A 15,000-nucleotide genomic window follows, 5' to 3' on the forward strand; every position below is an offset into this window, starting at 1 on the left:
AATATACATGTTTTGGTGGACTATCCGACGATTCCCAAACTACTTAGAAAAAATTTAAAGGAGGGAGTGAGTAATAAAATTTTAATCGAACATGCAGCAATGGGAATTAGTATTTCTAAGAAAAATAAATATTTATGTTCGAGTAAATGAGCGTCTGAAAATGATGTGCACGATTATATGAGAGACGAAGGCTTCAGGTTCCTGAAAGCATTTGCACATAATTCATAAAATTCTTTTTTCTCATTTACGCTTCAGTTAAAATATGCATGTTAAAATTATTTCGTGTTTTAAATATAGTTAAAAGCGACTCTATTATTTGTATATTAAAATAAAAACATTAATAAAACCATTTTATTTTGTTTTAAGCATTTTCTTTGTATTATCAAAATGAAAGAAATTAATAAAAAAAATATCCTTTCCATTTGTTTTCATTACAATCATATTTAGTGGCTTTTCTACGAATAATCCTTATACTCCTTGTCAGTTCGACTAGTTGATCATTTGACTAATTGTTCTCAAAGAATTGTCTTCCGACTATTTCGGCAAACGGTCTGCATACCACTTCTATATGTACAACAGAGCCAAAGGGTATAACAATCCTTCCGCCTACAAAATTAGTTATTATGCGCTTTTATTTAGATTTCTTTTTCGTCAGTTTGTTTCTTTGTCTTGCTCAAATCTTGTAACTCAATTTCCCGACCTGTCCCTTCGTCTGAAGTAGTTTTTGATTGAGCTGGCCTTATGCCAGCACGTGCTCTTGCTCATAGACAAGCCCGTAACTCAAATGGTGGACTTGAAATTTTGTATTGTTACTCCATCCCGGTGACATTACAACCTTACATGAACAGTAGGTCATCAGTGACCTCTAGTGACCCTACAGTGACATCTCCCAGTAACTCGGGATTTGTATGAAACTTCGGATTTTTTATAACTATTTTGACTCGGTAAATAACTATGGATTTTTCAAACTTTCTTTGGCTCGACAGGATATCAATTTCGATAACGACAAACATAAGTCGGTTACCATTTCTGTGAAAACTAGGTGTAAAAAAAAAAAAAAAAAAAAAAATTATTAAAATGCAATAAAAAGTTGAATATATTTTTCTTAAACACACCAGGATTTTCTTACAATTAATTATGGCTAAAAAAAATGAAAGCGTGAGTGCCAAACATGGAAGAAGAGGCCACAGAAGATAAAAAAATTTATTTCTTCTCTTGTAGCATTTCCTTCCATGTTTGGCGATCACATTTCTATTTTTGTAGATATGATTAGTTGTTCGAAAATCCTGGTGTCTCAAAAAATCATTGTTCCCTTTTTAGTGCATCTTAATGAAAGCCTCTTTTAACTCTCTTTTTTTTTTATATGATATGCACATTGTAATGTTGCCAAACAAACTGATAAAAATATTACCAAGAAAAAATTTGCAGGATGGTTACTAAATTAGCTACGCTGTATACTAAGTACGGTCAACCAAACTGACTAACTTCAATATATATAATATATATATATAATATAATTAATATACTATAATATAATATAATATATATATAAATAAAGGTTTTTTGCCACGAAGGAAAAATGAAAAGCGAGATAGCCAAGTACTTTCGGTCCTGTTCGGACCCTACCGAAATTACTTGGCTATCTCGCTTTTTCATTTTTTCCTTCGTGGCAAAAAACCTTTATTTATACATAGCATCACGTTTTATATACTTCGTGATCAAGTTATTCATATATATATATATATATATATATATATATATATATATATATATATGTATATATAAACTCTTGATTGGAGCAGACAAACAGACAGATACACTAAAAGAATCGCAAGCAAAAATTAGATCAAGATAAAGCTTTCGATTCTGCAACTCACCATGTCCTGTAATCCTGCGCCACCCTCCACCAGGTGGCTGACACAACACACCAGGACGATCACGCTGACCGCCCACACGATACCACGCCCACACCGCCACATCCTTCACGCTCATTGGTCCTGCGAGATAAGAAAAAAATAGTATTACGTAAGAATGTTGTCTTCTTAATGAATTGCAATTCTACTGTAGTTAGGACTGATAACGGAAAATCATTGAATGTAGGTTATAGGAAATATGGCCTGTGCCCTATGGAGTGAGGCTGAAATACTCCAAACGACTTAAGAAATTAAAATCTTACAATGTTATGCCAGCATTCAACTTTTTTTCATCGCAACCTTTCTTCAGAATAAACTCAAAATTGTATCTTTCCATACAAATTTAAGGTAATGAATTGTGCCCGAAATCAAACCTAAAGTCCATCTCGAGACTTAAAAGAATTTTTTCATAAGAGCGTTGCATCAATGGCAGATGCTCTCCTGCAGCATCAGCTGGCAAACCACTGAAAATACCAGTGATCAATTTATTCCTATTCACATTTTACCTGTGGTAAAGTTACATCCAAATTACACTTTCAGTTTCCAGTAATGGGCTCCATACCATTCGCTTATTGAAAGTAAGTAGTAAGTGTGCACGAATGGGAATACATATATACATTCATACATGTATACATACATGCATTTCATATCTATATGCATATTATGTAGTATGCTTTGTAAAGATGTATGTATGTATGTATGTATGTATGTATGTATGTATGATGTATGTATGTATGTATGTATGTATGTATGTATGTATGTATGTCAAGTCATATGCATTTTATGAGAGTTACTGACTAATAGACACTGCTTTCTGATCGTCAGAATAATTGTTATTTATTAATGATGACAAATGATAGAGGCATCAAAGCTCAACTCCACCCCTATCAAGAGGATTAACTTTCCGACCATCCGACTAGATGAGACGTTTCACTCTAACAGTTACAATAGCCCTTATGACAGATGCTGGGTTGCTTATGGATTTAGCAAAGGAAATCCTACCACACTATAACTTGACCCCGCTGAGCTCAGACATGAAAAGCCAGCAGATATTTAACACACGACTCGCCGTCATCAGACTCAAGTAAAATAGAACACAACAGATGGTGGAATGAAGTTAACTAAAGATGGTGGGAGGAAAGTGTTTTTTGTAAGAAACGATAAATAGTACCAGGTCTTTCGTCACGGACGATTTAGTGTGACTGAACTTCCGATTTGCAAACAGGCCTGCCAGATATCAGTAGGGTCTTACGCCAAAACAGTGATTGTCTTGCTACCTGATTGTGCCCACCTGCCACTAAAAACCACCTTCGTGGTAATGTTGTGGAGCTCAGCTCGAGCAGAATCTCATAGCCCTGAAGTTAAAAACATGAAGGCATATCGAATTGTTCAACCACCAGTATTCTGGATGGTCTAACGTCGCTATGGTATCCCAGTTGAATATGTAAAGGTAACTGAAATTAATGTTTATGGAGACTTGTCAAGTTAATGTGCAGAAAAAAGTAGAGCGCTGCAAGGAAATATTTCGGCTTTCCTGTTTGCTCTTTTCATGATTTTATGATTAAAAAGAGAAAAAGTAAGTTGTTTGAAATGGAAGAGGGAGATTAGATTGAGGTCATAACAGAATCTTTGTATATTTATAACATACGTGATGCTGGGTTAATCAGGACACTGCTATAAGATTGGCATAGTTTGGTTCATAAAATGTATCGTGAATATAAACAGATGGTGCTTAAGATTAACTTAAGAAATACATAAATAACGAGGACGGAATATCCCCTCAAGGATGAAACAGCATTAAATGGAGTCTAAGTGACTGATGTTCGGTCTTTCAGATATTTAACAGCAAAATCTTAAAGTTACGAATTAGCAAAAGAATAAGGAAGGCAAATAAAAATTTGCTGAAACTATATCTTCAAGGATTATTAATACAAGAATTAAGCTTTGAGAATAACAGGAGCCAGCGATGAGATATAGATGAGATGATAAAAAAAAGTCGATATAGCTTAGAAACTGTCCCTGAAACCAACCCATGAGAATAGTATGTGATAATGCCAGCAAGGCTCCTCAGAGCACCGATAGGTTGAAAGACTTCCTACTTGGATGATGAGTGGAGATTTGTGGAATCGAAAGCACAGAGATATGTATTTTTTTAGCTCTCTCAGCAAGTCTTCAGATTGCTACTGCTATGCCATTTTTACTGCAAAATGATTACGCGCGCGAGCGCGCACACACACACACATACATACATACATAGATACATACATACATACATACATACATACATACATACATACATATATATATATATATCTATATTATATCAGAGAAAAAGTCAAGCTCTTCCACAAAGACTGTCTTGGTAAGAAGGATATGGCTCAAAATAAAAAATTAATAAAAACGTCGTCAGGATAAAAGCACTGTTACATCCATTGTGTTTTCCACATTAGGCTTTCCACAATAGTTACCAAGCTCTTGTCTTGAAGCTGGAATCTTCCAACGGCCGATTAATGTAAGACTTCCTTCTTGTGTAATGAAATAAAATCACAGGCTAAAATTGACACTACTCGTGTTAGCATTAAAAGCAGTGACTGACTTGTTCTCATATGTATTATAAATATCGGATAGAATCCCATAAACAATAGAATAGTATTATCTTGTCTAGGGTATCACAGGGACTATAATCATTCTTACCTATAACCAGAATCAGCCTTGAGAGAGTTCAACCATTCTACACTGAATTCTCTGGTATGTGGGTTCACTGGCCGTAAGAACTATTAGATAATGATATATAACAAATGAAAAAAGAAAAACTTTAACACTATACAAAACGACATTATTTTTTTCATTTCAGGCTTATTACCATTCTAGCTAATTACCATAAAGGATGTATCAACACTTGCAACTTTCAAGTTAATCTATCTTCTCCTTGCATCGTGATTAGTACCTCAGCAAACGCAAGACATTCAAGATAGTCTCTTTTCGACTTTCGTAATGTTGGAGAAAATCTTTTGTAAGGAATTTGTTAGTTGATTGGTGAAATTATACAAATCCAAGATGACTGAATTAAATGTTATTCATATTCCCATATGATAACTGCCATAACAGGATTCGAATGTGAAGAACCGATTGACAAAGGTTATTCAGATTTAAAAAGTGAAATACTTACATTTGATGCTTAAATTTATAAATAGGATATGCAGCAGTACGTTATGGACAAATGCCCTAGTGGAGCCGCTGAACGACTTCGCTTACATTTACAAGTCAACAGATGAGAAATCCAGCTTTTATATATAACAGCTCGATCTTTAACTGCATACTGAACCTCCAATCTTTCAGTCATGTTTGGCATGAAAACACCTCATAGCTCATATGATAAACTAAAAGAGATCAATACCTATATTCAGTCTCTATTTCTCTGCATCAACTTCATATATACAAAGAATACTTGTCATGAGGAAAATAACTGAATAAAAACTTATCATTGAATCTGATACGCGAAAATTACTATCTGACATTAATTGTTAAACGCCACCGTTATAAAGATTAAGAATGTACAGACATTTTACAGTATAAAATTTTCTTCAAATCAATTCACATTCACGACGATGAGCAAATACCTTCAGCTCTGTGCAAATAGATGCAGCTATCAAACAGCAATCTTGAAACAAATTTCCCAATGGTAATGTGCAAAATTTAGACTGTACAGATAACTCTAACTGAAAAGAAAATATATCTAATGATTGGAAGCAGATCCGACTAAAGCTAAGCCAGTATACTAATCAGCAATTGAAATTATATCACAAAATATTGAAGAGCCCCAGCAATGTATTTATGAATATTTACGAATACCTTCAATGCTTAACCTGATTGTGTTACATTGGAAGGAGGTAAATGATAAAAGTAAAAATAAACGGTTGTGCCATAGAACCTACTACACAAAACATAAAAACACTGCTAGAAAAGATTCTACACTCTAAGAATTCTTCAAAAGGAAACCTGGATTTGTTCTCAACTTTATCACTAAATAAAAAAGAACCGTGAAATAAATCTAGCTTTTGCCTCGAGATTTACCTTCTCTCACAAAGAAATCGAGCATACAAAAATTGGTTTTATCTTTTGTGTCGCGATTCTTCTATTCTTATTTTCCCATACATCAAATTCCCCAAAGGAATGCAACAAGAGACCACCACAAACATTCGACAACGTTCTTTCTCCTCGTTCACTGACAAACTTCTCATATGAGGTGGTGTTTTCGCAAAAGTTGTAGGAAATAAAAGTGGCTGTTGTTTACTTGATTTCATTCCAAAAAAGGAATAAAGAAATTTGACTCCAAATAATCCACAGGGTCTGGTTCCTATGTGGATGAATAAAAAAGCTGGACGCTTCGAAGAGGATATGGATGTGCCTTGTCATTCCTTGTCCCTTCCCCTAATCTCTCTCTCTCTCTCTCTCTCTCTCTCTCTCTCTCTCTCTCTCTCTCTGTTCCTCTTTTTTATGCAAAATATGGACGCCAGGGAGCAGGATGGGAAATGAATAAGAGTGAAAATTTACCTCATTTGTAGGGCGAAAAGTCAAGATAGAATATAAACGTTAGCGACAGAGAGAGAAAGAATATCTTGTATATGATTGCTGGAGTTTGGACTACCTCGTCGAGGTCCTTCCGTTTTGATGGCATACACTTTGGCGAAGTAATAAGCCCTCACGTCTAGTTTTTCATCTCTTCTTCCCTCCTTCTCTCTCCATCCTTGTTACAGCCCACGACAGTCATCTAAGAACTAAGTAACTGCTTAGCTCAACAACAGTCGGTCAGGTTTGAGATAGGTCACGGCCACCTATATAGGCTCCCTGGCACCAAGCTAAGAGGAGAGAGAGAGAGAGTCGATGACTAGAAGGGGAAGTTATGATTAACAATAACCCAATCAGTGTCTGCATATTAATTTCCCCGTGCGGCAGCGCTCATCAGCCAATATGCTAATGATCTTCCCCTAAACTACCCAGCCAATCACACCTTAGTCCCAATCAGCCACTTCCACAATTCAAGGGTCTTCCAGAACTCTGGCCATTACAATGAAATCGTCCGGCGTCTGGCGCTGTGTAGTAATTACACAACAGATCCACCTAATTTAATTACAAGGGGGAACGCATGCACATTAAATAGTTAACCCTGTTTGAGCCAGATGTCATTGTGCTGAACAGTGTAAACTGTAGAAATTGTTGAATCAAAAGTTACGAGAAGATTATACAGTACATTCATCTTTTCTCTATGGCACAGTCTATGTCGAGATTCTTTACATGCGAGTAGAAAGAGGACAGCTCACATTAAATCTTAAACAACAGAAATTGTTAGGTGAACGAAGACTTAATTCTTAACGTAGTATATGATAAAAACACTACATGATTCATGGAAGAAACTCCACTTTCATATACAAAATAAAATAACGAAGAGTCGGAATAATGGTTGTCAAAGTTGCAGAGCTTAAACCTTTGCATACATGATCACGACTTCCTTGGGGCGGAAGAAACTCGTGATCGGGTCTGGAAACCTGTGAAGGGAAGATGTGGCGAAGGACGGAAACAGCGTAGGTGGAAATGGAGATGGGGGCGAAATCTGATAACTCCCGTTGCCATGGCAACGTGTTAAATCGTGCTTAATGGCCAATATACCCCTTTTCTAAGCTAGATGCACACGTTTTTGACAACTCGTCGATTCTTTCGCTTATCGCCACGCGAGACCATAAACAAGACGACAAAATATGTCTGGTCGTTGGGATATTTGCTTTGAAATTTTTGTATATGTAACAAGACTCCCCGATTATCGTCAAACGTGGCAATTTCCTTAGAACGTCCTACGATTTCTGGCCTGTTACAGTTCCCCTAAACGATTATCATTATTATCAAGGCCCAATGTAGCAATGCCATATTACATATTTTTCTAAAAGGATATAGTTTATTATTAATAAAAATTATTCGATAAGTGGTATTAGTACCGAGAGAGAGAGAGAGAGAAAAAAAAATTTTTTTTTTCATTGTTTATTCATTTATTTATTTGTTTGTTTGTCTTGAAAGCAGAGAACGATAAAAATGGCAATTATCTCCGTTTCCATAATAAACAAAGCATAGCCCACTTAGGGAAAATTTAGGCCTTGTGAATAGGCTATAATATATTGCAGAAACTATGTAACCTCTGAGTACAGGGAAAAAAAACTAAGGTCAGAACATATGAATGAAAACTACAAACCGGCAATTTTCCAGTAACTCAGATCACTGGGATAAACAAAAAGGCAAGGAAATGCACTCTAAGTAAAACTTTTAATAACGAATTTTTTTCCCGATTCTGGATTTTTTATGGGAGGATAATAGCTGCTCTCAAAACCAAAATAAGGGATGGGTAGCACACACGAGAGAGATCTCCCTCCACTTCAAGAGTTGGCATGTATCCAAAAGGATTCGTGGATTATCAGCCTCTTCCCGCTTCTGAAATATCCTTTCTATCGCCTTGTTACTGTTCATCCTGAGGCATCCTACTTATACTCTGTTTTTTTTTTCCATCTATCCATCCGCCTGCGGTGTTTTCGCATGGTAATACGGCGTCCCGGGCTTTAAAAAGTTACGCTATGTGTAAGTTTTAGGTAAATAAAAGGATATCTGGGTGTACATTTGCAACTGAAAAGTGTTTTAATAATTTACAGTATGCGAATTACACCGTTAATATTCGAAATAAGGTTATTATTATCGTTGAATGTAAGCTGAATGTAACTATCTAAAGCCCGGGACCCAGTGTTACCATACGCAAACACCTCACGCTGGTGGACAGATGGAAAAAACAGAGTATAGGCATTGGCAGTTGCGGTGAAGAACATCCAAATGAAAAAATATCAAGGTTACTTTATCTTCAACTTTTTTTTTCTAGATGAACGAATATCAAGCCACGTAATTTTTTGGATATAGTCGAAAATCTCCGAGGCAAAGTAAAATACGGTGGTGTTGCCTAGTAGTAGTGTTTAACTTATTGCCAATGTCATAAATGTCGATAAGTTTGCGAATTCACAACGAAGGTTACTCCCATGTGGGTATAAAAATATGATCTCCTTTATGCAATGGTGTCATTTGTAATCCATGTGAAGTGATTTTTTTTAACTGCTTAGCTGAAAGCATGGCGTGACAAAGTGGGCAGTGGTTCCAATGGCAGCACGCTTAACTGGCTACTGGAAGTGATCATCATAACTATCACTGCAGCATATAACAGTCGGCCTGATAGGTTCAATAGTTTTAGCAACATCCTTAAAATATATAAAATTTAATTACTAATAGTGTTCCTTGAAATCTGACGTTTTAGGCTATGTTGAAACTGCTGCATATTGTGATACTAATTTATAGGACCAGCAAAACAAAACACAAAATCTAAGGTGCCTGAGAAGCAATCTACTTGACTAAATAATAAAAGATGATAAGCCTTAAAATCATATTGAGAAGGTAATTATTAGTATTACATAAGGCCTACGCACAACATTTTCTTGTGATGGAAAAAGACTTATGTAATTAAAAGTTCCACTGACTGATTTTGTGTTTAATTGATTTAAAAGTGAACTGGAAGTGTGAAAATATGTACAATAACTTAATAACTTAATATGGCCTTATACTTGAAATTGTTAATATGGAAATGTAAATGTTAAATGAAATGTGATTTTGGCAAGAAAAGAAAACAAACACAGCTAAGAACATAGTTGAGTCACACGTAGTAGACCAAGCCCACCCATTCATTTCAGATGCTTCTCACCTACAGTAATGCAGGGTATCCATCAAGTCCGGTACCACTACAGACAATAAATACCTGTAATGGTACTGGGACTTTATGGACACCCTGTACTTCTGCATTGATTTAGTTATTTTTTCAGCGTTGAAGCATAAAAATAATCAAATAGGTTTAGCTAAGATATTATAGTTGCCATTAATGCAAAATCATAAAGTTATGCAAACTTACTTTACATTTGTATTGAGGTAAAATTTGAACCTAGGTGTTAAAAAACTTATTTTGTTGAGCGCATCAACTATGGATGAACGCAAAGTCTGGAAATGTGTAACAATCGCTCTTTCCAGAATTTGCCTATCATAAATTCTATTTTCTTCCAATTTTTATATTTATGATAGATTTCACTAATATGAAACCTACTATGGCTTTGATTTATCAAATAAATGTGTTTTAGCATTTTAAAAAAGATGAGTATGTGGCAAGTTAAGTTGCCAGTTAGTGACTTTTGAACGAAACCCTGTGCATTCAATGTAGACGCATTGGTGCACCTACATGCTCCAAAGACTTGTATAACTGTGGATTGAAAAAGGTGAGGGGTAGGCTAACTTACATCGCTACAGTTGCTATAACTCTGCTACATATAATATATACCGAGTGCAAAAATTCTTCTCCAACAGCCAGTATGATCACATACACGATGAAGTAATTGGGGTGCAGATTCATGTTTTACAGATTACGTCAAAACACCCCAACAATGGCTGCAAGAACAGACCTATTCAAACTAATTCTGAAGGTATCTCCAACATAACCATGATGCTTTTATATAGAGTAGTAACGCTTAGTGCTGGAAATTATCGGTATGTAGTTAACTTCCACCGTTTTGAAAATGATCACAAATGGACTGACTACTGGTAGTTTGCTTGGAGTTTTACCTATCTATATTGTATGGTATTTCAGGGAATAGTGTTCAGGGACTTTAGCTCTAATCTTTACAAGTCGTATGATTTTTTACCTAGAAAATATGTGAGTACAATATGCAGATTTTATACATCTTACAGTAATCTACTTAGAAGAACATAAGGCGCCGAAATCGTTAACCGAAATCTGGAAGGGCTCAGTGCGTAAAGTGGTCAGAGTAGAATGAGATGAAATCCTGCAAAACTCGATTTTTTAAAATTCCGTCTCGTTATTTTCTATAAATTACTTTAACAGTAATAGTCGGTTCAACCTTTAGTGCTCACGTGCGGTAAGTGTTCGTCTAAGCTACTCGTTTCACAAAGCATCTCCATCGATATTCTATTGAAATGTCACAATAATACACTCCCCAGTAACAAAGGCCATCCAATCATTTTCTATAAAACCCTAAAATAATGTCATGTAACGTACACGGATGTCTTCAACTCTCAAACAGACTGAAGCAGTTTTAAAGCGTATGCGCCATAACTTCAACTTACTGGATCAACTTCATCACTGATTACTTATTCTTATATCTGCTAATTTTTTTCGGTATCATTTAATTGTACTGGTCATGTTTAAATATAATAAAAAAATTGCCCTAAACATCATTAGTTCTTTGCTATAGGAATATATACATCAACGTACTACATGACACTGAAGTTAAATTTTGCATTATTTGAGCAAGACTTCAATTGTAAGGAATTTTGAATTCTGGCGGGCTGAACTGCTCTCTCTCTCTCTCTCTCTCTCTCTCTCTCTCTCTCTCTCTCTTCTCTCTCAACTGTACTGTACTAAAGATTCTTGGAGCTTGTGTTTTAAGATAATTCTGATCCACATACAGGTCCAAAACTCGGTTATTTGAGAAATATGACATTCCAGAGACGATCCTTACCACAGCTATTCTTGGAAAGTTACCAAATTTTAGATGTTCTTCAAGCAACATTCATCATTCAAAATATTATACAAGAATGTTGGGAGGGTTTGTGAGTGCATTACAAACCTGAGGCAATTATAACACGAATGTTTCAAGTCTTCAGTACTAGCCAAATTAAAAATCCATTCTTCTAATGCCTCGAAACAACGTCAAGGCTAAATTTGTGTACGATCTAAATTTAGTCTGAAATGAAACAAGAATCATGGTCTCCCATCGCACAAGGGTACGCCTATAAAAGTTACCCTCGTTTTCAGTGGTGTGTCCAGTGCGCCATAAAAGCAGGAAGTGTCAAATGCATGTGTCATAAAACACCATTACAGGACAATGTAATTATCGGTATAAGTTAGTACCCTACTTAGAAGCTGAGGGTCAGGCCGACGTGATGAGTGACTGGGGAAGGACAGGCAGGATGAATTTAGAAATTATAAAAAGTTCAGAAGGAACAGATTAGGTAAAGACGACGGCGCTTTCCTATAACCCACCAAGCAACTTAGCTTTCCAATCAGCCTGTCTCACGCCCTTTCGAAGTAACAGGAAAGTGAAAAAAAAAAAAGAGGATGAAAATGCCTAACTGTACCCTCAAAAAAGGGAAGAGTAAATCATATCAAAATGCACAATCTGCGGAAAGTATGTTTATTGTCAAATCGTGAAAACGTTAAACGAAGCATTGCAACATATACTTTTAGTGTAACTCAGCCAACGAAGCACTGCACTCATTAATTAAAACAAGAATGTTATGCTGATATCCAAAGTCATAGCTCAAAGCGCAGATATAACAATATTACCAAGAACAAGGGTGATAATGCAAGGCAGTTCGAATTATATATTTATAAGAAAAACAAGAATATTACCTGAAAGAAACCAGAATCTCGCGAAAGAAAAGGTTGAAAATTCATCAATATTTTTACGACAGTGTTACTCCACACATAGGTACTTAAATGGAGTTGAGAAAATAAAATGACAATTACCATTCAACGAATTCATACCGGGGCATCTCCAAACATACTTCGCTACTGACCATACAACTACCGGAAGAGTTCTTCGAAATACCAGAATTCGGCATCGACTTTTACCCCCAAAACAGAACCCAAAATATGCAACAACCCTTTTCGTCTGTAACAATCGCAGATATGATAAAATTCGTGGGTCTTGGTAATTTTAACAAAATTAATGAATAAAAAATATAATCACTACAGTGGTTCCATGAAAACTATATACATGCTTAAGGTTTGTGATCGAGTGGGAAAATAAAAGATTATTACGGAAAAGATCCAAGTATGAATTAAAACTTAAACGGTAACATGAATTCTGTCGTTACCCTGGATGGATGAAGCAGCTGTCGTTCTCTATCATCCCAAGTAATAACGGTCTATTTATGAATAATGAGTGTCCTACAGATCTTTCACGATAATTACATTACCAACTGCTGTCCCCTTGGCTCTGGATCTACCGTAGATTTAATAATAATCCCATCCAATATTGGATTTCCGTTCACTTTGCCTAAGGGCACATACCTGTCTTGGTTCATCATCATTCTATTGGTTTTTAAGGCCCTCAAAAATAGCTCATTAAAGGTCTAGGTTTAAATTTCACCGAGAACACAGAGCAGTTGTTTTGTTGAATGTATGCAGTACCATATACACCTGTATTTCTGCATTTGCTTTTATTTTATCGCTTACTAGGGGAGTAAGCCTACAAACTACTTTTGTTATTGTTGTTGGGGTTGGGCGGTGCCGGGGATAGGAAAGCCATAAAAGGTCTGAAAAAGGTGTTTCGTATCTAGTTAAAGATACAGGAATTTTAGGATAGGATATTTATGATTTATCTATTAGAGAGAAAATGTAAAAAAAAATAAATAATGCGCATGTTAAACAGTACAGAAAAATTATTTCTAATAAGATATAGTGCATTTCTTTTAATTGTCGTTGGTGAAACAACGCTCTATTTGACCGTTGATTTTAGCACTCACCCCGGGTAAGCTGGAGGTTGGATCTCGCCTTCTTTTGTTATTCTCAGCATAAGCTAAAGCCTAGTATAAAGCCCGACTTTGTTCTTTTGCCAATTTTGCAGAATGCTCAGTTTTTCTCTCTTTGGCTGCCTCTCCAGCTTGGATTTCTTTTTTGGAATATTTCTTTCATATTTCTCAGAATTAAATTTTTCTTGAGGTACAGTAACACACTTCACTTAAAGAGAAAAGATTTATTCAAAACGAAGACTGGCCTACCTGCCAAACTATACCAGTTAGTGTATGCTAACTATTGGAATGAAGCAGCATATTGGGCATTAACAGTGGCTAAAATCATAATTTTATAGCTACTTAGAGATTACAAATACAAAAATTAATATTTTAAAAGTTAAGATATTAAACCAAGGCGAGATTTTTCTATGAAATAAAACCTGCCTTAAGATTAACAAATTAAATTTAATTTATCTATTTAGCAAATTTAACTTTGTACTAGCCAGGTTAATGTTATTGTAACGTTTTTCTCACAAAAAAAATATTGATAGTTAATTCAGAACGTAATTTTACCGAGTCCGAATAAAATGCACGATTTATGGGCGCGCGCGTTTGTATGAAACTTTATTTTAATGATATTATAAAATAAGAGAAATGACGAAATGTCGACGATTTGGATGAACTTTGATTTGATTAGGCTCAACCTTGCATTAAGCGTTCGAAAGCTGATGAGATACTCTTCAATGGAATGGTTTGCATCTGCACACACGTTAATGGGATATTATTTAAATTTAGTACAACCATCACTTAAGTTACCCACAACTTATGCGCAGAGTTATAACATATATATGTACTGCTTTAGTCCTGCAAATGAAGTTATGCCTAAAGTTGCCAGATATATTACACGAACTTATTTTTATAAGCATTTGCAGCCTACGGCACTTGATGTGAGATATCGTTTACAACTCGTGCAATATATCAGTGCGGAAATGATATACTGCTGAGATGCCCCCAAGAAATTTTCCACTGTTCTATGAAAAATTCTCATATTCTCTCCAAAAGGTTTTAAATTTCATCTCATCAAAGTTCCTAATAATGTGATAATATTGTCGTTAAAAGTTCAAACCTTTTTTTTTTCAAATAGTATTTATTAAAACAAGGCTACAACATATGAGATTGTTCACACCTTTGTTAATTCAAATACATATATATATATATATATATATATATATATATATATATATATATATATATATATATATGTATGTATGTTTGTATGTATGTATGTGTGTAGCCTACTATGGGTTTCAGCACAAATCTGATTAAGATATCTCATCAAAGAAGTTTACAATATATTTTAAATTGAAAGAGACTCTACGGACACCTTGTATATATATGGAGATATATATATATATATATATATATATATATATATATATATATATATATATATATATATATATATATATATGTGTGTGTGTGTGTG

General features: G+C 35.1%; 1 protein-coding gene across 4 annotated transcripts in view; it reads right to left on the bottom strand.

The window, feature by feature from the left end:
• Positions 1-15,000, bottom strand: part of LOC135221901 (probable G-protein coupled receptor CG31760) — a 979,933-nt gene that overhangs the window by 370,357 nt on the left and 594,576 nt on the right. For all 4 annotated transcript variants that reach the window (XM_064259885.1, XM_064259884.1, XM_064259882.1 and 1 more), the window contains one exon: positions 1,878-1,997. In XM_064259885.1, the coding sequence (XP_064115955.1) occupies positions 1,878-1,979 (102 nt within the window). In that variant the 5' untranslated portion in view covers positions 1,980-1,997. The remainder of the gene's footprint in view (positions 1-1,877; positions 1,998-15,000) is intronic.

This window comes from Macrobrachium nipponense, chromosome 3, assembly GCF_015104395.2.
Source record: "Macrobrachium nipponense isolate FS-2020 chromosome 3, ASM1510439v2, whole genome shotgun sequence".
In the NCBI taxonomy this organism is placed as follows: domain Eukaryota; kingdom Metazoa; phylum Arthropoda; class Malacostraca; order Decapoda; family Palaemonidae; genus Macrobrachium; species Macrobrachium nipponense.